Source organism: Chenopodium quinoa, unplaced genomic scaffold (genome assembly GCF_001683475.1).
Source record: "Chenopodium quinoa cultivar QQ74 unplaced genomic scaffold, ASM168347v1, whole genome shotgun sequence".
Taxonomy (NCBI): Eukaryota; Viridiplantae; Streptophyta; class Magnoliopsida; order Caryophyllales; family Amaranthaceae; genus Chenopodium; species Chenopodium quinoa.
Window position 1 is genome coordinate 2,761,894 of NW_018742616.1, and position 22,175 is coordinate 2,784,068.

At 34.8% G+C, this 22,175-nt stretch overlaps 2 protein-coding genes across 3 annotated transcripts; both read left to right on the plus strand.

Annotated features, from left to right (window-relative positions):
* The first annotated feature begins 5,408 nt into the window (after positions 1-5,408).
* LOC110721632 (enoyl-CoA hydratase 2, peroxisomal-like) lies at positions 5,409-20,182 on the plus strand. 2 transcript variants are annotated; one of them, XR_002511442.1, is made up of 13 exons: positions 5,409-5,561; positions 5,659-5,742; positions 8,408-8,430; positions 11,837-11,942; positions 12,970-13,040; positions 14,998-15,070; positions 16,099-16,138; positions 17,833-17,905; positions 17,989-18,139; positions 18,370-18,440; positions 19,379-19,552; positions 19,634-19,822; positions 20,072-20,182. XR_002511442.1 is itself a non-coding variant. In XM_021900823.1 (12 exons), exons 2-12 carry the CDS (start codon positions 5,701-5,703, stop codon positions 19,719-19,721), a joined length of 912 nt encoding a protein of 303 aa, XP_021756515.1. In that variant the 5' UTR covers positions 5,409-5,561; positions 5,659-5,700; the 3' UTR covers positions 19,722-20,034. The 2 variants fall into 2 exon arrangements, 1 of the variants encoding a protein (XP_021756515.1); XM_021900823.1 differs by lacking the exon at positions 20,072-20,182 and having other exon boundaries at positions 19,634-20,034.
* A 184-nt stretch (positions 20,183-20,366) lies between these two features.
* On the plus strand, positions 20,367-21,204 carry LOC110721633 (calmodulin-like protein 1). Its single transcript, XM_021900824.1, has one exon. The coding sequence runs from the start codon at positions 20,467-20,469 to the stop codon at positions 21,019-21,021; it is 555 nt and encodes a 184-aa protein (XP_021756516.1). The 5' UTR covers positions 20,367-20,466; the 3' UTR covers positions 21,022-21,204.
* Positions 21,205-22,175: the final 971 nt, after the last annotated feature.

The following is a 22,175-nucleotide window of genomic DNA, read 5'->3' on the forward strand; positions in this document are numbered from 1 at the left end:
GGTCGAGGTTGTTTATCTCTTTGTCGTCCATGCCCTTGGTGAAGTTGTAACTCAGGTACATTTGCAACTCCGAGACATCGCTTTGCGTTCTCCTTATTGATAAATCACTTGAAAACCTTGAAATCAAGTTAATAGCCTGTGAAAATAAATGCTTGGCCTTTTTACTTACGTTTTTGGATGGTTAGGAAGGGCCAAAGCAAGGAACGGTGCCATATTTGGTTTCATAAACTCTATATAAAGCAAAAAATTGATCCTTCATATTACTCTTATAGGTTTCTACATTATCGTCAATAAGCATGCATTGAAAATAAATGTCAACTAACATACATGTATTTTCATACTTTTGCCTAGGATCTAATATGGAAGCAAAAATATAAATTAAAGGAATTTCAGTATAATATTTACGTCACTTTGTTTCCATTGCTGGAAGATATTGATCATAATCACTTTGGTTGCGATGATCAGCGAAAAGCTGGGCGAGTAAACATGCATTTGAAAGAAAGTTTTGAGCACAAGAATTATAAACAGAAGAAACACAAAATGTCATGTTATATAATAATTGTAAAAATTGCATATATCTTTCACATTTATACCAATCATCCTCATATAAAGCATTGTTTGGAAATTTTCCGTTGTAAAAAATTGTTAAAGGATTCTTATATTCAATTGCCTTGGTTAACATGTCATAGGTGGAATTCCACCTAGTTGGACAATCGGTTTTGATTTTTATTGCTCTTATCTTTTGTTGTCTTAGAAAACTTTTCCATTCTTGGTATCTCATGTTTGAGCTATTAGTAGACATAATAGCTTGTCTAATTTTGTTATAGTAAGGACCAATTGCTCTAATTCCATCTTGTACACATAAGTTAAGAACATGGCAAACACATCTAGTATGAAGTGCGTCACCATCTAACATTACATTGGTTAAATTTTGTTTCACATAATTAGCAGTATATGTCATTGAGGTTGCATTGTCAAATATCATAGACATGATTTTTTCTCTAAGGTTGTATTCATTTATAGCTTCCATTAATGGTGAGCAATGTTAATACCGGTGTGGGGGTATTCTAGCATTTTGAAATGGATTATTCGTTTTTGTAACAACCATTGATCATCTACCCAATGGAAAGTCACACATAAATAGTGATATTTATAACCACTATCCCAAGAATCGGCAGTCAAAGACACTCTACAATTAAGTTTACTCAATTCGTCTTGTAACCGCATTTTGTACTCTAGGAAGTTTTTCATGGCGGCAGAACAACCGGTTTTCCTAGAGATTCTTTTATGTTGGGGTTGTAATGCCATATAACTGTTAAATGGGTCACTTTCATAGAAAAGAAAAGGTTGTTCGGCGTGTACTATCATTTTCCCTAGTTCATCCCTATCCCTCTCATAGTTGTAGGTAAAGTCGTATAGATGGAATTGGGAAATTTTTTGCTGGGTTGGATCACTAGATGGTTGTGCACATATTTTAAAGTGTCTACTTAAGTGTCCCGTCCCGGCCTTGGATGTGGCCGAGTATATTTTACCACATGTTTTACATTTTGCTCTTGTTTGGGCTTTATTTACAAAAAACCATACATCACTTTTGCGGCTTTTAATATTTATCATGTCACTTTCAATCAACCATTGCTCTTGTGTATTTGGGAATTGAGTGTTTGTAGATTCGGGGGCTTGTTGGTTAGTAGTAGAACCGGAGGCATTTGGGGTATCTTGTTCGCTACCTTGGCTAATATAAAAATTTTGTGGGTCAAAGAAATTAGGTGGGAATTGACCGAATTGTGGAAATTGGTTTTGTGGTGGAAATTGGTTTTGTGGAAATTGGGTTTGTGGAAATCTGGGCATATCTATGTTATAGGGTTGAAAATCGGAAGTACCACAATGCCTATATTCCTCAAAACCTAGGGGGGCGGTTCCGGGGTCATTGGTCTGACTCGAAATTGTGGGGGTCATTGGATTAGGTGATTCCCTAGAACTATTAGCACGGACAAATTGGGCTTTCCTAGAGGATGATGGGTTGTTCATGTTTGGTGATGCCATATTTAACAAATTAACAATTTTAATAATAACTAATTAACAATAATAATAATTAATAACAACAATTTTAACAGTTATTATAACAATAATAATAATTAATAACAACAATTATAACAATAATAATAACAATAATAATAATTAATAACAATAATTATAACAATAATAATAACAATAATAATAAATTAAAGATTAGTTTAGATCTTACAACCGTGCTTCAACGCTTTCCACTAATTACGATTACGAACTTTTAATTTTTTCGATATTAAGAGATAATAATTAGAGAATTTAAGAGAATTATTAGAGAATATAAGAGATTAAGAGAAGAGATTGTGAATTTGTGATTTGGAATGAAGAATATGGAGCTATTTATAGAAATTTAGGGGAGGTAGCAGTTGGAAACAATGGAGCAACGGTCTCCATTAGAGACGTTGAGGAAGAAGACGTTGGAGAAGAAGCCGTTGTAAAACGCTCATAAAGGCAGCCTGGCACGCGGCCAAAGGGCGGGCTCGTGCCGTGCCGTGCTGGAAAATTGCAACTGCTGTCCGTGGCACGGCCCATGGCACGCCAGGCGACCACCCTGCCAGGCCGGGCCAGTTGACGGACCGTGCCGTGTCTCGTCAAACTTCGTGCCGTGTCAGGCCGCCCGTAGGCCAACCCGGCCCGTGCCCACCTTTAGTGAGGACACAGTTAGATCACCCTATTCGTTTCATCCCATTTATCATTCATCATGATTGAGACTCATGAGCAAAATCCTACCATGGCCGAAATCCTCGAGTAGTTGCGGGAAACCCGAGAAGAGCTAAAAGCTACCCGAGAGAAGAACCAGAAGCTCCAGAGTGAATCTCAACCTCATCAAGTGACCTTGGAAAAGCTGAATAATTAAGGAGCTTGAATCTGTCAAGAGCAACGGGAAGAGAAGGGTCAGAATCGATGATATCCCTCAATTCTCCCTGATCTCATCCGACGAATATGATGGAGAGGATAATCGGATTAAGAAACCTGAGAAGGAGTCAGGTGAAGAGGCTGACCCTATGGCTGAGAGAGTAGCTGTTATCGAAGCCCAGAACCAAAAAATGATGAAGCTCTTGACTCGGCTACCAGGTGCGCCAAAACTTGTGGCCTATGAATCTCCTGATGGATTTAATGAGTCTCCCTTTGTGGAGAAGATTGCGCGAGTTCTGATTCCCAAAAAGCTGAACATTCCAGTATTCCCCAAGCTGTACGACGGGACTACCGATCCTCAGGACCATGTGGCCCAATACAAGCAGAGGATGTGGCAGTTATCAATTCCGTGGGAGCTTATTGAGCCCACCATGTGCAAGTCCTTTGGCGCTACTTTATCTGGCCCTTCACTCCAATGGCTAATTAACCTGAAGCCAGAATCTATCAACAGCTTCTGTAGCTTGGCGAATAAGTTCTATCAACAGTTTGCAACTAGCAGGGAACTGGAGAGGCAGAGTAGTGACCTGTACCGCGTCGTCCAGAAGCAAAATGAGACAACCAGAGAATATTGGGGTAGGTTCAACAGAGAGATGGTCAACATCAAAAACTGCGATCATTCAACCGCCATAGAAGCATTCCGCCAAGGTCTCAATTGTCAATCCAGATTGTATTATGAGTTGACCAGATATCCTTGAGCCTCTTTTGAAGAAGTCAGGACTAGAGCAATGGCTGAAGTTCGTGCTGAGGAAGCTGAATCCATTTAAGTGCTCATTTGGAGTATCTGCAGGTAAGCTGGGGGCAACTTGGGAAGGTCCATACCAGATTGACAAGGTAATTGGCAAAAGAGCCTACAGGTTAGTTACGCCAGAAGGTAAGCTAGTACCTAGAAGCTGGAATGCAACACATCTGAAAGCTTACCATTTCTAAGAACTTTCAAAGTTGTCTCCAAGTTTCTTCTAAGTTATTTCTAAGCTATTCCCAGGTTACCTATACTTTTTTCTAAGTTAGTTCCTAAAAAAAAAATTATATATTTAAGTTCATTGCTTTAATTTGGTTTTATCTCCATCAAATCAGTACTAACTTAGCGTCGGAGGGCCATTGGCGGCAACGCCAACGGTCAGCTCTAACCCACTGTTTCTCCAGACTCAAAGAGACAACCTGAATCCTAGATACAACCAAAAAGCATAGAAGGACAAAGATGAAGAATCAACCAAGTTCAAACTTTGTCAATTTGTTTTTAATCAATCTACCAGAACTTGTACCGACTTAGGCATCGAAGGGCCAATGCGCCAGATACCAAAGACATTCAAAGCTATGAACACACTAAGGGCCAATGCACTAGATACCGAAGAAATTCAAAGCAAAAGCACAAGCACATAACGAGAGTAAAATCAAAGTCTATTTTATTCCAAAGAACCTATTATCAAGTGTTCAAAGTCAAAAGAAAAACTAACGAATGAAATGCCCCCATGAGCAAAGTAAAGCACAAGTTCAAAAGCTAAGATCAACGTTTTAATACTAAGAAGTTGTAACTTTTCGAATCTAAAGAATTATCTTGGGAAAAATTTATCTTTCCGCTACTCACGTCAAAGTTTATCTTTTCAAAATGATTAAGCTTGCCTCATAGATGCAACAGGTACATCTAAGAGACAAGATGGGGGCACACTGTTATGCCTAAATTATCAGTACATGTTCAAATGTCTGCAGGTTGCTAGATTGCAGGTTACAGGTTGCTACAAAGTCAACGACCTGGTTATCAGAAGTCAAGGGAAATTAAATGAAGATCTTTCCAAGGAATATTCTAAGATAATCCAAGTTCGAATAAGTCAAGATACGTGCCATAAGAATAGTAACCATAAACTCCCACTAGCTGTTAGTTTGAACAAGTAAAAAAGACAATGGATAAGCACAAGGAGAGTATGGCATGAATCTCGGAGCAGAACCTGGCAACTAACCCCGATTTTCAAGGGATCAACAAAGGAGCTGTTGCAAAGCTTCAAAAGGCTCTTCTATTATAAATAGGATGAAAACCATTGTAAAAACACATGATACGAGCCCTAAGCATTACATTCCATAGCAATTAGCAATTAGCAACCAAATTACAGATTCATTCTTGATCAAATTACAACCTACACTGTACTTGTATTTCATTCTCAAATTAGTAGATTGGTGCGTGGACTCAACGCCACCCGCAATTTTTACCCTTATTCCTCGGGTTTTCTGCGTCATCATATCGTCTCCCTCTCCCTTTTCCCTTTGTTCTACTCCTTTTAATCATTTATCCTCGTCCCTTGAACCTGTATTAGCATTTGCATATTTATTAATCTAGTTGTTATCCTAGTGAACCTGATTTAATCTGGCGATCAAATTTTGACCTAAACAGCCTAACTTAATTATCTTGAAAAAAAAAAAAAAAATTGTCAATCAACCACCCAAAAAAATTTAATGTCCATTATTGATAGAACCGCTTCAGCAGCGTGGGTCGGGGGTGTGACTTTTGGGTTTTCGCTTTTCGCCATATAAATCTGCTCTCACTTCACTCATTAGTCATTACCTATGTTTCAACGTAATTAATTTGGGTAAGTACGTTACGTAACTTACGTTTCCAATTTTTATCATTCAATCACTTACTTGTATTATTTCTTAATTTATTCAATTTTCAATCAAATTATACAGATTTCTAAAATTCCCTTAGTTTCGAGATATCAATATAGTGTCATGATCAATCCTGAGCTCGTCCTTGCGCACAAATTTCCTGAGGTAATCTCATCCTTAATTCCACTCCTATGTTTATAATTTTGTTGCAATCAATTTTTGCTGTTTGTCAATGTGTTGAAATTTTGATTAATTTTATTGTTTCTACGATGAATTTTATTTTGATGATACAAGTAACGTAAGATTGCGTCGTTTGGGAATTTATTGGCATTCAATTGCGGAATTTTAATTGATAATTTCAAATCTAATTCCTGCGTTTGGCGAATTACGTTTCAAATTTAATTCCGGAATTGTTTAATTCAATAATATTGTTGGTAGAAGAAAAGTCAAAGAATTTTGGTATTATCTCCGAAGATTGATGGTGGATGCAGGAGATGGAGAATGAATTTTGGAGAGGAGAGAGGAGGGAGTTGTGACTTGTGAGGAATGGTGCAATAATAATATAACCCTAAACATATATCAATCAAGATATGTTATACTCCCCCTTGACCCTTCAATGTTTGATCCATTTGCTTTTTGAGAGTACTCTTAAATTACTTTGATGAAAATTGTTAGATTCAACATATCATGTACTTTCATAATATCTAAACCTTTTTTTAATTTTACTAAGAATCTAACATGTACATAATGCTTTTTGTATTTTTTTTTTTTTCAAATTTGAAATTGGTAACTAAATCTTGATGAGTGGAAAATTGGGATTCTAATTTTTACTACCTTCGTTTTAATGTATTTGCAACGATGTGACATTCACCATCATCTAGGTAAAATTTGTTTGAGTGGTAAATAAAGAGTGAAAAATACATTTGCATGTGATGAGGAGAGAAATAGAAAGAGTGACCGGTAAAAAAGGAAAGGAAACATTTATTGTAAATATTTGTAGTATCCATTTGTGGAAAATGTTGCAAATAAAAGGTAGGATATAAAATAGTCGGACTGAAAAAAAAAAATTGAAAAAAGAAAAGGGACAATGTAACCAATGTGGTGTTTGTGAAGAGAGTATGTTGATTAAAAATTAGAATCATGCATGGGGAAATTCAATCAGTAAATAATTATAAAAAAAAACTTTATGAAAAGGGAAAAAAGTAATAAATTCGGCACATCTACTAAAGGAAAAATGAAAAGTAATTTTTTCTACCATATTTGGAAAAATTCTACTCCTTCTATCCTTGTTCTTTTAAGAAAATTTAAGAAACTTCTTTCTTTTTGAAATCTTTCCAGATATGGTAAAAAAAACTCCCTAGAAATTTTCTTTTTATCTATTTGGTGAATGTGCCAAACTTTGTTACTTGTTTTCTTTTTCGTAAAATTTTTATACAATTATACATTAGTTGAATTTCCCCATGCATGATTTTAATTTTTAATCATCATTCACTATTTCCAAACACCACATAAACTACCTTGTCCTCTTTTTTTTTTTTTTTTTTTTTTTTTTTTTTTTTTTTTTCTCTTTTGTTTTGAATAGTGGGACTATTAAATGTAAAGTAAGGATCTCCATTACTTTAATTGTTTCTCACTCATAGGATTCACTTTTCTTAATTTACTCCTTGATTCCAAATGAGAAGAACAAAAAGATTGAAGAGAGTACAGTGAAAGAACTTTTTGGAATTTTCCAATTGGGAAAGGGAAGAACAAAAAGGATAGGAGGGAGTAGTTTAAGATATTAACGGTCAAATGGGTTTCTTGGAGACCGTGAAAAAGTAATTGGGGCTAACATTGTAGAACCAACATAAAATACACCTACCTCATAGTACTTGTGTTCAAAATATCTAAGTGAAGAAAAATAAGGAAACGATAGGCTATTTTCTTCTCATGTTGTTGGTAAGTAGAGCATTGTCGGATTACATTCACTTTATCCACAATGTCTATTTTCCCAAATCACCACTATCGGGTATCATCTTGTTTGATAGGTTTTTGCCAAAAAGTTTTTTTACAAAAATGAATGAAGATATAAGGAAGACTTGAGTAGTCCAAACCACCTATAAACCTAGAGAAGATCCCATCCTAAAACCAATTAAGAATGGGAGTAGTAGTTCCTCATGCTTATATAATCTTTTCGTCTTTGATGTTGGACAACTAGCATGTGCACACTGCACAACATGGAATTTTAAATACTTTTCCTCACACGTGAAGGCACTTAGTAATTGGAGCACACTATAAAGATAATCAAGTAATCAACTATAATCTTCTTTGTTGGACAAAGTCTAATCCTTATCCTTGATTTAGATCTAGAAGCCCACATGAGCTATGATACTATTTTAAATTTAAGAAAGTATTGAAATTAAGTTTGGACTGCTTAAGGATAAAAGGAGTTTAGACCACCTACAAGCCCAAAAGAGGTTTTATTCCAAAACCAATTGGAAATGGAAAGAGTAGCTCGTTAAGCTTGTGAAGCGGTTATAATTTCTCATCATCTTCAATGGTTCAATGTGAGATGACTTATATGTGCTCAACATGGTGTATCAACATATTTTTTATTTTTTATAATCTACAACATGTTTTTAACATGACTTTTGACTTCCATGGATTAAGTAGTTGATGTCTATCTTATGTGACTTATACTAAAAACAAGTTGTTACTCATATAAATCATCCATTTGTAAGGTGAATGTAACAACTCAATCATCTAGTATTTAGTTATCTTATGTTGTCTGACTTGTCACTTTGTCTGAATTGATGATACATGTAATAACTAATGATGCTGCTGCTTGCAGACGAAATATCGGTATTCCGAGAGGTACTTTTAACTTTTATGCCCCTATTTTCTCTTTGTTCCTCAATTCTGTCAAATTTCTTTCATATGTTGAGAATTTTTCCTTTTACAGAATTGTAGATCCAAAACTAATTATTTTTATGATAAAAAATTACATATTATCAACAGAGTTAACACACTTCCTTCCCAAGTTCATTCTTTCTAGTGTGAAGTGAATTAGCTGTGGAAGGGAGTAAGCTTTGCTACGACTGTTGAAAGTTCTTACCTTCTATGATAGTCTCCTACTATCCAAAATCAAACTTTTAACACACTGGTTTGGTTATAAGAAATGATAGTATTGGTATTAGGTAATAAACTAATAAATATGTGTGGAAGGAAAGTCACATTTCATAATTTTTAATTATACCCAACTTAAGATATGCATTGAATTTTGTGAAGAAGTCAAATGCGACAAACATTAATGAGTGGACGGTGTACAAAACAAGGAGATATTTTTGGTTTGATGGATTTCCTCTTTTCAGATGTAAAACACGACATGAACCAAACACGAAAAAATTAGGAAAGTGTCAAGGTTTTATGACACGTTTAGTTATATGGATCAACATGAAACGCAGAAACGACACATTTTATTAAACAGGCCAGCTTAGTGTTGAGAATTCCATCATGAAACTAACACGAATCAACCTGCTTAAGAAAATTAATCAATAATTTATGGATTGTATGATGAATATTTACAATGGGGCTAACATTTTTACTTATAACACGACAACACGACACGAATCAGGCCTGAAATAAGCGGGTTAATGTCAAGGGTTTTGACACGATTAGTTAAACGGGTCAATAAGACACGACACATTTATTAAACAGATCGGGTTAGTGTTGAGGTCCTCCAACCCATTTAACTTCGAACACGAACACGAGAATGATACGACACGACACGTTTACTAGCTCTAATTGTGATAGTTTGATGTTTGCACCTGAATTTATGTCCTAGTTTGATGTTTGCACCTGAATTCATGTCCTAAACTAGTAGTGTCCAAGAATTAGTAACATAATTTATGAGAGATCTTTTTGGGTATGGGTGGTGGACCTGAGAGTTAGGACTGTAGGAGAACCATCTTGCTTATCAGACTTAGGGGGAAGGGTGGCTTATGTCTCAAGAATCTGTATGACTGTATCTAAGACATTTTCTTGGTAGGAAAAAGGTTTTGGCTGTTTCCTCTTGATCCTGCATCCTTTTGGCACCATGTAACTGGAAGCAGGTATACATTTGATAAGGTTGATGAATGCACTTGCAGCTACAAGTGCCTCTTTCTCTAATCTTGGAGACCTATAAAGTTGGAGGGTTTGGGGCTGGGGTAAGATCAAATTTGAATTATGGGCAGGGGATTAAGGGATAATAAAGACAACTAGACAAGGAATGAGATGAAAAAGGACTGAAGCAGCCATTTTCCACTTCTTTACTTAATTATTTACCTCTTTACTTTGCATTGTTACCCAGCTCACTTGTCTTTAGCTACACCTTTTCTTTTGTCTAGTCATATCGGGAAGGCAATGTTCCCTGGATTCTAAGTTTCTAACTTCTAAGGCAGTGTTTTGGGTGGTAATACTATACCATGTTTTCATCGACTCTGTCTTTGACTCCCCCTATCAACCTGATATGATTGATCACCTAGCTCACAGAGGAAAGGTTATTGCAACTCATATCCTCACTCCATCTATAACTTATCTTATAGTAGATTTTAATGTATAAGATCTTTGGACTGAGGTTTCGTTAAACATATGATTCTTTGATTCAGATGTTTACTAGGTATTTATCCAGGCTGCGTGTTTGGATAAAATCAACAGTAAACACTGCTGATAGAAGCCCAATAAGTGTCTTTCTCCTAATGTGTACTCTTTGTTTTGGTGGTGAGGAGTTCGGAAGCTTTATTGCTTTGATATTGTACATTGGTGTCGTTTTCTTAGAATACGAGGTTTTCTATCATGGTGGTCAATTGGGTTTGTTCATGGTATCATATGGAGCATTTGCAGGTGCATTAGGTAATTTTTACTCTGTAAGATACAAAGGTGGATGACATTCTTTCTGGAGGTGGGGGAACTCATACAGCCAGGGACGAAGCTAGAACTTTATTCTACTGTGGGCTAAATCAAATCCTTCTAATCACTTAAAGTTAAATTTATAATATTATTAATTTCCTTTGTTTATAAAGTATTGAAACTGCACAAGTAATATTAAAGTTAAGTCTCTGAGTTTATAGTATAAAGTTAAGACCCAATATTAAAATTGTAAACTCTAAAATCAATTGCTTGAGGTCTGTAGGCAAGAAAGAAAAGCAAAATAACTAAAACTTACTCAAAAAAAAAAAAGGTGTTCTAATATCTTTAGGTTTGTTTTTTTTTTTTTTTTTTTTTTTTCCCCTAATTTTCTTATGCGATAATTTAGGATTGGATTCTTGGGAATTGGTTTGTGAAAATTTGTTTTTAAATTTATTTAATTCCCAAAATCCCAAGAAGTCAATTTTGGGCCAAGTACTAATCATCGGTCCTTTCGGTGAGACTACACACATGACACAGCGCAGCCCCTGTATAGTCTTTTCTTTTTCTTTTTAGGTTGGGTTGAGCTTGTTTAGTGGATTGAATGCTTCTTAAAGGCTGATCCTGGTTCCTGAAGGTCCCTTTATAGCTCTGCTCTTTCCTTCGGCAAACCATTGGTTGTTGTGAATGGATGACTGGAATTTTCAAGACAGACATTTTATATGGTGGTCTTTGTGGGAATGAGCGGTGTTTCTTTGTAGTGTTATTTCTGTAGTGTTGGAAAGGGAACGGACAGGGAACCGCTCAACTAGGTAGTTTTCTAAGGAGCTGGGCGGTAAAGATTCAACCATCGCGTCACAATATATTTTATGGCTTAGTTTAAAGCTGTATTTGGCATGATTGCACTTGAGATGCTTTGTTATAGACTGATTTTCTAACTTAGTATTTCTGATTTAACAAGACAAATGAATAAAGATTAAAGCTTGATGTTTGATTGATAATGGCAAAAGAAGTTGCAAAATGATTAAGTTAATAGCTGTAGACTATCACTCTCAAATAATGGCTTGAGGCCATAACCCTCTAGGTATCCCAATACCAATTTCTGCCTATTTTTTCTTTCTCCTCTCCTTCTATTTATACTAAGGCTAAAGACTATTAACCTATTAATACTAGATTTCCCAAAGTGCCCCTCCTAAAGTTAGTCTATTACATGTTTGCATTAGCCTTTCTTTCAGCTGAGCAGGTCTTATTAAAATTGGTTTATTTTCCCTTGTTACTATTTAGAAGTACTTATTTTCTATCCAGATAAAAAAGATTATTATTCTCCATCTTAGTATAAGAGTGGCATTCTGGTTTCCATTTCACAGTAGTTGGAATGTTTCGTTGAATACAGAGATGCAGCGTTATATGCACTTGGTGTTGGAGCATGTGGGACTAACGCAGTTGATGCCAATGAACTGAAGTATGTTTACCATGATGATGGTCAACAATTCATCAAGGTACTGATAATTCCTTTTTCCTGCATGACTTCAATTTGTTTCATTTGCTTCTACCTTTTTCAATGTTTATTATCATGCATTTCATTTTCAGTCAATGATATAAGATTATAGTTGAACCTCCTAGAATATTTTCCCAATAATATGCTTGCTGAGGCAGTGGCTTATACAGCCTAGCCTATATGGCTATAAATCAGTATTATATGCTATATACTGTCAAGGCATTTCTGATTAATTTGGAGTGTTCTTTCACAAGGCAGGATTTTGCCTAAAGAGTATCATTTTCTCTCTGTAGAGGGAAGATACAGACTCAACAACCTAATGCTCAAGGCTCTCGCCTTTTTGAAGATGTGATTACAAATTTCATTGATACCTTGTGGTTGCAAAGATTTCTCTGTCCTTCCAAATTTAAATCATTTAATGCTAGGACGTGAGAAGAAAGTAAATTGAAATTTGTTGGCTTTGGCTATTCTAAAAAACAAGTGTTCCACTTTCTGTGTTTCTCTATCTTAAATTAATATACAACCTTCTTTATGTATTAGTATCTTAATACATCAAGCTCTTTCCTTCTTCTCTTGATCCCAAATTAATATGCACATTTCAAAAAATTTGGAACGTTTAATCTGGGACAGAACAGGTATTTGTATTTTGTTAGGGAAGGTGATTAATAGTTTTGGGACAAACTAAAGTAGGATTGAAGGAGTACTATGATGTGAAAATTTTGATCCTTCAAGTAAAATGAGCTCCTACAAGAAGCTTGTTACTTGTGTTAGTGATTGTTCCAATTCAGTAATAGTGTTCTGTTGGCTTCCAATGTGTAACTTTTTCCTCATTTTTTTGGTTTTAAATGTTGCGGATTTTTATTTTATTTTTGGGAGTGGTGTAGTGAAAGAGGATAGAAATCTTATCATCATTGATTTGACTTGTTTCTTTGGATAATCTACATCATCTTTTCTGTAATTATTAAATTGCAGCAGATAAATAGAAGCACATGCAGTAACATCGTATTTCTTTATTGACAATTTTGCAGGTCTTGCCTACTTTTGCAGCTATAATATCTTTAAATTCTGATCCTAATCTTTTCAATATTCCAGGAATGGAGTGAGTGTTTGTTCTTCTTTATTTACCTCATATGTCCTTTAATTATACCTTGTAACCACTGAGACTACTTCCTCCGTTTCATATAAATTGACGCACTTCATTTAGGCACACCAATTAAGGAGGGTGAGGGTGTAAAGTACAAAATACCCTTACATTATTACGCGACTCTGACTCTTACCCACCCTCCCTTCTCCTTCTTTAACAGATGACCTTTCAGGCAGTCATCACCATTGCACAACCCTATCTCCTTCCCGTCCTTATTGTCTCCATCACTATTACCTGCCCTCACCTGTCAACTGCCTTCAACCATGTGGGCCATCTGGCCCACACTACTGTCACACATCGACTCTTGCTGGAACATCGACCATCATCCTCTATTCAATTTAGTTGCATTATCACAGCCCTTGTCCTCTATTCCAAAACACTACACTCATTGCAACTCACCATTATTGCTTCTCCACCATTGGAATTCACGTCAACAAGAAAGAATTTTAAGGAAGAGCTCCATAAAATTGAAGAGGATAGGAAATTGAAGAGGATAGAGAAAGAGAGGCGGCAAGGGAGGAAAGACTAGGAGGATGCGACGGTGAAGGAGTAAAGAATTTGGCAATGAACGTGGAGATAAAAGTTGTTGACGAGAACAACAGAGAGAGCTAACACTGGTTGTCGGAGGGAGGAGAGAGAACTCCGACAATAGTGGTGGTTGGATGGAGAGAGAAATTTGGATGTTGGTAGCTATAGGGAGAAAAATCCCATGGTGGTGGCTTGTATGAAGGAGAAGAGGAGAGAGACTAGATCAGTGAGTAGGATAGAGAAGAGTAGTAAGGGTAAATTGACATTTAACCTTACAAAAATACCAAAATAGAAACGTGTCAATTAAAAAAACTTGCCATTAGGGATCACGTGTCAACTAATTTGGAACAGAGGAAGTATGTGTTTGTTGTTGGAGTGTTGCTGGTCAATTTTTTATCCATTGGCGGGTTATACTCCTTCCGTTTCTATTGCATGCATGAAAAGGGCCTTTAACATTTGTGGTGTTATGTAATTGGTAATCTTTTAAATTCTTATATTAGGATGAGTTTGTGTTATTGATTTCATATCTCTGACTTTTTGCAAGGGGTAAATTGACACTTTTTAAAGGGAAATTGGTATTCGTAAGATGGAAATATTTTGTGAAATAATGAGAGAGGCAAAATTGACCTTTCATGTGGACACCATTAGTTCAGCTTTTGGCTTACATAATAGAGATAATATTTTGAAATACACGTCCCTTTCTATGTTTAATTGATTGTGTGCCAACTATTGTAGTACTTTTTTCTTATTATGTCATAAAAACTTTAAATTATAATGAGATTAATGACCATGCATGTGAAGTTGAATACAATACATTTACAGTATACATTTATGTTGGAATTCAAAAGGACTACAAATCAGTGTCATGTCAAGCTTTATAGTTTTAAGCTTTTACAACTTTTTTAATTGGCAAAAAAAAAAAAAAAAGACACGTCAAGTCCTTTATTAACAATGTATATCTAATCTCATAAAAATAATTAAATTTTCTTTAATCTCTCATTTACGGAATATATACTAGTATATTGGGTATGTGCATGATACAACAGGATAATTAATTTGTTGATGATAAGTCAGGGCAAACATTCATTATATAGGTGTGTTGACTGTTTTTTAAGCATAATAAGAATCCGTGGCAATCATTCAATAATTCTATTTTTTACATTGGTATAATAAAATGGAGCTAAATGTATAGTGGCATTGTAGAATGACTTCTATATCTTTCTTTTTTTTTTTTTTTTTTTTTTTTTTTGGGGGAGGGAGAGGGGGGGGGGGTGGGGGTTAAATGCCTTATACAAAGAAACGGAAGGACTATATATTTCACCTATTCAAAATTTAGTTATGACAATAGCCTAATTGAGTTTTCTTATCTTTTGATCCATTTCAGGTATGATCCACGACTTCTCCTGCATGGACAACAATACATAGAAATTTACAGGCCACTTCCATCGAACAGTTGTGTAAGGGTTTTTTTTTTTTTGTAGGTCAAATATGCTTTAATACTGACCAATGAGAGGTAGTACTAACACCAAAACACTACAATTTGACGTAGTTTCCAAATTTTTTGTCAGTATCACTGTCACCAACTCCCATCTTCTCGGAATGGTTGGAGGACAGACCCTTCATGTGCAGGAGCCAAAGCTCACAACAGAAGCAATTGCATCTTTCAGCTGAACCTCTACAAGAAACCTTGAACATTTCATTTCTAAACAAAATGACACTGTCAACTAGAGCTCCAGTAAATAACTTCTGATCTGCAAAGCTAACTGATCCCACAAAGAACATTCCTTTTGGCTTCTGATTTAGATGCTTCCGTCTACAAGCATTTGCAGCTCATTGCAAGATTTGCAACTCTCTTTGAAACCTCAGACAGCTTCAAACAATGTTCACCCTAGCAAAGTAGGATATGCAAATATAGATGTATAGTAGACTCTGCAGCCCCATTACATAATACACACTGCCCATTAGTCGAGATATTTCACTGAATTATTGTGTAACCTGTTCAGAATAACATGCCAAATATAAAAATGCTCTTTGGGCTAGCCATTTTATGTTGTATAAGGTTTCTTTAGCTCTATTATATACTGATACTGTTTACACTTAATGTCCTATATACTTATTTTTGGACAATGTAGTCAAATCATCTTTAATTTTCTCTCTCTCGCGCATTGAAAGGCTAGAGCCTACTAATAATTACTACTCTATGCCACCTGATCCCTGAAGCTTGTTGAGGATGCCCATCAGAAGTGCCATCCAAAACTAGTCTGTATAACTCTCAGAGATATCATCTTGTCGATCACATATTTGTTGAATTCCTGTTTCTTGACTGAAGCTGAGGAAGCTTATTGATCCTTGTATTGCATTTGTATCATTTTCTAAAATAAAAGTAAATATAGTCCTTGGAACTCAGGAGTCACTTCTTTCTGTAGCTCTCAGAATTTTTAGTTGCTGCAGCTGCTAATTTCACTTTTATAATGTTATTATGCAGATAAGAAACACGACAAGAGTTGCTGGGTTGCATGATAAAGGTTTGAAATCTTTTCTGAAAATTCTCTCTAGAAATCCATAGTTAGACTTGTGGGGGTGTTACAAAGTGGCATCTAAAGATTTAGGTTTTAAAACAGAATGATTTTGATTTGATTTATCAAGTGAAAAAATAAAAGTTAAGTGTTGGTAGGCAAAATCTTGGGATTAAAGTTGTATATTTATCTTTGGAAATTCGAGTTGTATTTTTGAAATTATTTCAAAATAATAGGAATAACATTATATGGTGCCCAAGCATTTGGATATCCTATCTGATTACACTGATCACAGAATTGAACTTAATTTCTTTATATGGTAAAATGAGCATTCAGGGTTTCCTCTGTAAGTTTACTCATATCAAAATGTGTTGGATCCCAACAAATAAATATAATACACATGTATATGATTGTCACTAAAAGATTATTGCACATAAAGCATACAATTACACGTTATGATCATATATGATATTGCTTGCTTGCTTGAATGCCTTTGTCTTATAAGTGGGGTCGGCTACATGAATGAACACGAGGACTTCCCAGGAGCTCACCCATCCTAGTACTACTCTCAATCATTGTGGCTCATGTCAAGTGATGTGACAAAGTTTTACACTGGCTGTCACTAGCCATCATATAACTTTACTAATTCACATGTTTGATTTCACATAATTCATGCTTCACATTCAACAAAAAACTTTGAATAATATAATTAATTTCACTTTAATTTCTATTACAAGCTTCCATCATAGGAAATACATGACTACATGATAATGATATACTTGACTTGCACATTGTCACATAATTACTGCAAAATTTTATTGAATTTAATCAATAAACAATCACATTCCCTTTCTATTTTACCAATCTCATTTAAATTAATTGATTTAAAACAAAAAGGGTAGAAATTATTAAATATATATAAATATTTTGGACTTCACTCTTTTTTTTTTCTTCTGTAAATCAGGTTTGTTTTTAAAAAAAGTTCCAATTTTAATCCGGAACTCTCTCTTTCTCTCTCTCTGTCTCTCCTTTTTTTTTATTTGAAAATTCAAAAAAAAAAAAAAAAAAAAATCGAAATTACACCTCAAATTTCCAAAGATAAATATACAAAATTAAATCCCAAGATTCTGACTAAAATTACTGAACTTAAAACACTTTATCACTTGATTTGCAAATCAAAATCATTTTGTTTAAACACCTAAGGCTCTAGATGTCACATTGTAATGCGAAACTAACACCCCCACTATTCTCACTTTCTAAAGCAATGCCACTTTTCTAAAAATTCTCACTTTGTAACACCCCCACTATATTCTTTAGATATCAAATCAATCAGATATATGAGCTTATTTAACAACCCAAGACTCTGCACATGCCTTAAAAGCAATCAAGCAATGACTAGCCACAATTAGAAAGAAGTTTGTCTGATTGAAGAATTCGAGTTAGTAAATTTAGGACACCTGTTAATCTATGAATGTAAATCCTGTTTTGGTGGTTTTGATTCAAATAGGAATAATTTCAGATCAGTGTTAATTCTACAAAAGAATAGTATGATGCAATTGATGTTATTTTAAATAGCAAGCAACCAATTTTGGGTGATGAAATAAATAAAAGGGCAGCTTGCAGAAGATGATTTATGCAAAACTTACTGCTAAAATGAATTTCACTTAGATAAGCTGATTTACTGAGCAGCTCTATTTTTACAGGTAAAGCAGCTATCCTGGAAATAGAAATGACAAGTTTTGATGAGGATTCTAGGGAACCACTTTGCATGAACAGGTTAGTGATTTACCAAATGGTACATGTCACTCTTCTTCTACATAATTACATGATTGACTAGGTTTAAAATTTGTACTGTGCAGGAGCACAATCTATTTTAGGGGTGCTGGTGGTTTTTCAAAGTCTTCGCCACCCTATACTTTCACAAATTATTCAGGGACCCAGCTTCCAGCCATTAAGATTCCCAAAAGTCAACCTTTTGCATCATTTGAGGATATTACTCGACCATCTCAGGTCTGTTCTTCTAGTTGATTCTTCCTAAGACACATGATTTAGTAATCATGTCCTGTTTCACTTATATATTCTGCTGCCATCACATAATATATTAATACACTTGAGACTTATCTTTGCCTCACATGTACATGTTAATCATATGGTATTTATCTTACTTAAGATGCTGAAATTTCTGTAGAATTTGAATAAGTTAACAACATTTGCTATTATTCCTCAATGCTGGTATACAGGCATTGCTATACAGACTCTCTGGAGATTATAATCCATTGCATTCTGATCCTATGCTTGCAGAGACGGCGGGGTATGGTTTTCTTGATGATAATTTCATTTGCATACGTGACTGTCATTCTTGTCTACCCGTAGGTTGTTTAAGGGAGGAAGGGGGAAGATGGATGTCTGTTTTGTATGTTGTACTGGCCATTTGTGAATGTTATGTCCACATATTCAGTCAGTGAAAGTTACTTTTACAGCTTTTTAAATCATCTTCAGATGGTGGATATTATTGTAAAAAAGGAAATTATACTGAGTGATATCTATTTTATAGTGATTGCTTGCACACACTATACATTTTCGGAATGTGCTTCAGATCTGTTTTTGGAGCTCATACACCATTATATTCCTGGTCTTCTAGATAAACCTATTATCTCATGTCATGAAAGTGAAATAGTGAATACTAATTCAATTTGAATGTTTATACTCCAGTATTTTGTTAAACAATTTCTAAAGATCCGTCTGTAATATTCTGATCACACTAATTACATTGGTCTGCTGGTCTCCACTCATCTGATCTTTAAATCTCAAGAATTCCAATTGTTTCTACACCTTAAAATCTACTTCCTCCGTTTCGTTTTAGTTGACATGTTTTGACTTTTGGGCACTATTTACATAAGTTACTTTGATTTCTTTTTGCGATTTATTTTATAGAAAACAAAAACATAGTCATATTGGTCTAGTTAGATTCATCTCAAAATCTATTTTCCAAATATCTAATTTTGATTTTTTTTTTCTTATTGATGTACCCTAGATATGCCTTTTTCTTCCCTTTTCCTTCTCATATATCCCCCTTCTGATCAGAAAAGTGCTGTGTGAGCGAGCGAGCGTGCGTGCGTGTGTTTGGGGAGGGGTGTTCAGCTTGCTGCTGTCGCTTTTTTTTTTTTTTTTTTTTTTTTTTTTTCTGTTATGTATTCTGTGGCTGATATGTACTCTGTGTCTGATATGTACATTGCCTATATTGCACAGTTTTCCTCGTCCCATATTGCATGGACTCTGCAGTCTTGGTTTTGCAGTCAGAGCTGTTATTAAATGCATTTGCAAAGGGAACTCAGACATGGTCAAGAGTTTATCTGGTCGATTTCTTTTGCATGTCTTCCCTGGTGAAACTTTGATCACAGAAATGTGGGTCGAGGGTTTGAGGTATGATAGCTACTTAACTTGAAGTGATATACAACTGGTATCACTGGGTTAAGTTTTCTGATTGTTTACTTGAATGAGCAGGGTTATTTATCAGGTAAAGGTGAAGGAGAGAAACAAAGTGGTGCTTTCTGGTCACGTTGATCTTAATCGTTTATCTTCACAGCTATGAATCATCAACTGAATAGCAAACAGTATCATTATGCCCTGTAACTATTCCTTGTCGCCTTTACTGGTTACTGTACAGAGGTTGTGCTACTTTCAAGTAATAAGGTTAGTTCGAACTTGATCATGAAGCCTTTGTTCACAATAAAGGGTGTTCTTTCTGTTGTATTTCGTCATCAAAATCTGTAATTCAATGATGTTGTGCTTAACCTATTATGTATTAGTATATTATGAATGTAATTTTTTAATTTTTTTTTTTTTGATTGTTGATCGAGGATTTTATTTGCTTAATTGTTGATCAAGTAGAATCTTCTGATTTATTTTATGTATATTTTTAATTTTTTTTTTAATATCTAGTTGTAAAGGAATCTTCTAGAAGAAGCTGCATGTGGGAATGGCATAACTGGGAAAATTTCTCGAATTGTGCTGAAGATTATATTCTTTGCTTCAGTGCTCCATCTTTTCCGAGTTGACGAATTCCTGTTCTTTCAACTATCTCTTGTTTAACCCATTTGATGTTCTCTATTCCCTTGTAGCTTTCAACTTTTTAAGGAATATATAAAAGCATGGAATAGCATCTTATATTCTTCCTAAATATACTACTTTAGGTGCATGAATGCGTATATATTAATCTTGTCTACAGAATTTAGCATCAGAATATTTTCAACCCGCCATACCTCTTCTTGAAAATTTGTGTTATAAAAGGACATTGTTAGTCTGATTCTATCTTCCATCCTTCCTAGTCGAAAATCATGTCTACCGTGAAGTTTCTCGATTTTCAGTATGGTAGAAGCAAGTTCTCAAAGAACTCAAAGCGTTTATTTTCCTTCAGCAACAAGCAGTACTCTAACATCTTACCGGTCTTCCTGCCAAGCACGGATGAAATGCGTCAGGTGTTTGATAGATTTGACAAAAACAAAGATGGGAAGATATCGCAAGAAGAGTACAAGGCAATACTCCGAGCCATGGGGAAGGATGAAAGTGCGGTGAGTGAAGTCAGTAAGATATTTCAAGTAGCTGACTCCAACAAAGATGGGTACATTGACTTCAAAGAGTTTATGGCGTTGCACAAAGATGGAGGCGGTGTAAGGACTATGGACATAAGGAATGCGTTTCGTGTGTTTGATTTGGATGAAGATGGGAAGATAAGTGCGGAGGAGGTGCATGAAATGTTCAAGAGACTCGGAGAGAGATGTACGCTCGCAGATTGCAAAAATATGGTAAGAGCTGCAGACACAGATGGGGATGGTTTTATAAATATGAATGAGTTTATAGTTATGATGACTCGTAATATGACTCGTTATTAGACAAATTCCATGATGACATTGAAGAATGTTTTCAAGTATGTCCTCTTAAGCCTTCTATAATGTGATGTCATATTGTGGATGTAAATCTACTTGGTTAATGTTTTAGAAGATCTATTACTTTTACATTTGTATTTGAATTCAAAATGAAGATGCTTTCAATATTCAAAATGCAGATATTATACTCTTCTTATGATATAATCTCCAATATCAATTAGAAGAGAAACATGAGAAAGAAAAGGGTGTAAGCCAATCAATTAAATAACACGAGAGCATCTTTAAAAAAAAAGTACTTCTTTTATTTTTATTTTTAAATTTTTTATAAGTTCAACAAACAAGATACGGAGTAAACGATAAACCCTCCTTACACGTGGTAGCTAGTAGATGTACTCTGTGAATACAACTCCTATCAACCTTGTGAATGTTGTATCAATCAAAATTCTTATTAGCTTGCCGAATATTCTTTATTGTCCCAATGGTGAAGAAATTCTTCTCGTGAGTTTTTTTTTTTTTATTCTTAAATGCATCCCACTAGTAAAACTTCACCAAAATGCTCACAAACTTCTAATAATATTCTCAATACAAACCTATTTACACAAATTGTCACGTGGGCCCCTCATAAAAAAAGTGACATTTTGTCCATTTTTTACCTTGTTTTTTTAAATGTATTATAGCCACTCAAATAACGACATGTAGCAAATAATTCAAAACTACATTTTTAGGTTGAAATTATCACCGTTATTTATTTGTAACGACTATTTTAAAATTTTAGGTTAAAAAAAAATAAAAATAATTACACCAACGGTCACAAAATTTTATGCTCTATAAAAGGAGATCCATTTTGATGTATTTTAACACACCATAAAAAAAAAATCATATTTCTCTCTCTAAATCCATCCAAAATTAGAAACAATTGTTTAGTTATTTTCTTTGTTCAAATGGATCCTAATAATCCCAACTTTTCACAACATTTAAAATGATTTGATCCTTCTCTTGTCAACCATCCACAAATTTCCCAATTTCTTGAAAAAAAAGGAAATTTACCGATTTTTCCTTCACAACAACCACCTCCTTCCTCCCAAAATTATGAGAACTCTCCACAAGTTTATCAAGGAAGCAACAGTCAAGTGGTTAAAGATGAAATAGAAATTGTTCCG